This window comes from Strongyloides ratti, scaffold srae_scaffold0000083 (genome assembly GCF_001040885.1).
Source record: "Strongyloides ratti genome assembly S_ratti_ED321, scaffold srae_scaffold0000083".
Classification (NCBI taxonomy): Eukaryota; Metazoa; Nematoda; class Chromadorea; order Rhabditida; family Strongyloididae; genus Strongyloides; species Strongyloides ratti.
In genome coordinates, this window is record NW_020171601.1 from 1 (window position 1) to 1,843 (window position 1,843).

The 1,843-nt window shown below is 19.8% G+C and overlaps 1 protein-coding gene across 1 annotated transcript; it reads right to left on the reverse strand.

Moving 5' to 3' along the window:
- Positions 1–624: 624 nt before the first annotated feature.
- Positions 625–1,604, reverse strand: SRAE_0000081500 (CAP domain-containing protein; the record flags this gene model as incomplete). The annotated part of the gene is made up of 3 exons (XM_024646767.1): positions 625–647; positions 696–1,143; positions 1,185–1,604. 3 exons carry the CDS (start codon positions 1,602–1,604, stop codon positions 625–627), a joined length of 891 nt encoding a protein of 296 aa, XP_024500912.1.
- Between the last annotated feature and the right edge of the window lie 239 nt (positions 1,605–1,843).

Sequence of the window (1,843 nt, forward strand, 5' to 3'; positions counted from 1 at the left end):
AATTGCAAAGTTAATCGAACTAAGAGGATTCACAAATAATTATTTTAAACATAAAATTTCAAAAATTTGTTCAATATTATTTTACAAATGATATTTATTTTATTTGTGATATTTGTCATTAGATTATATAGATATGCCCTTATAAGATATAAAAACATCAGTAGTTATTGTAATGATCAGTTTTGATCAATGTTATGAAATAAAATGCTATCTTTTAAATATCTTCTTATTTAACTCATACTTTGCACATAAAAACAATAATTAATACATGATTTCAATTTAAAATTTTTTTGCAACTGTTAACTATGAAAAATTCAATATTTTGTACTTTTATTTCAATTCTTTTTTTAAAAAATTTACATTTAAAATAGATTTTGTTTAGGCCAAAAAATTTAACTACTTTTACTTTCTATTGTATTAAACTTTGTATATTTAAATATCTAATTTATGAAATATATAATTAAATTATTGTAACAGTAAATATTTTAAAATGTTTGTTTAAGTTTTTAAGTTATATACTAATTTTTTAATACAATAAAAAGTAATTTACCAAAAAACCATAAAAATTATTATCATTGAAAAATGATTTATTACAAATTCCTCTGTAATTGTCTTTTAATAAAATTAAATATCTAACAATTTTATCACTTTAAAAAGATAAAATTATTCTGCCTTAGAATTCATTGTAAATTTACTTTTTTTAGGTAATTTTCCATACAGTTTTATATATTTTCTCATGATTGGACGAACATTTTTTTTGTAGTCTTTATCATTTTTAACTTTAGATGAAAATGTTAAAAACATATGAAGATGGTATTGTTTTTGAGCTAAACCAATTCCAATATATTTTACTTTTTTCCAAATTAATTGTATTGCTGGATCTAATTTTGATTTATAAACATTCTTTTCCCAATCATAAAGAGCTAATAATTTTTCATATAATGTACTGATAACTAAATGAGCTTGAGAATCTGGCAGTGCCATATAAACGCACTTAAATTTAGTTTGTTTATCACAGCTAGAACTTTTACCAGTCTTTAAAAACTTTTTAACTTCATCTTTAGCATAGTTATTATATTTTGAATGATAAGAAACTTTAGGTACACCATGTAGTTTTCTATAATAGTTTATTTCTTCCAACACCTAATTAAAAATATAAATTTTACATTTTTTTCTAAACTTACTCTCTTTCTAAAAATTGTAGTAAAAATTTCATGATAACAAGAGCGACAATCACCCCATACTTTTTCTCCAAATTTTTCTACAAAAGGATTTATTTCATAAAAATGTCCTGCTCTTCTTTCTCCAATTATATATTTATTTTTCAATTTTTTCAATTTATTTTTATATCCTCCATCTGGTGTAGATTTGCTCTTAATTTTTTTATAATCGTCGTATATTTTATCTTGATAAAATAATGCTTTTGTTTCATTGTAAAATAAATAATCGTTGCATACATAAACTCTCTTTAAATCAGCTGTGTAATAGGTTAAAGCAGTAAGATCCGCAAATTCTTCTAGAGTTGGTTCTTTAGATATAATTGAAGATATTAATAATGTAATAAAAATTAATTCGAGTAAAAAAAATTTTAAAAAATATTTCATTTTTAAAATATTTTATGTCAAAAAAAAATCATTTAAACCTTTTTATAATTAATTTTTATGCCTGTACTTTAAAAGTTTAAAAAAAATAAATATTTAAATTAACTTATTAAATAATTTTTAATTATTAAACTTTTATGAATAATATTAAAATCATTTTAATATAAATATTTTTTAGAAAAGTAATTAGGTAATTTTAATATTTTTCTAATTTTATCATAGAAAATCAAACTTTTCCATCT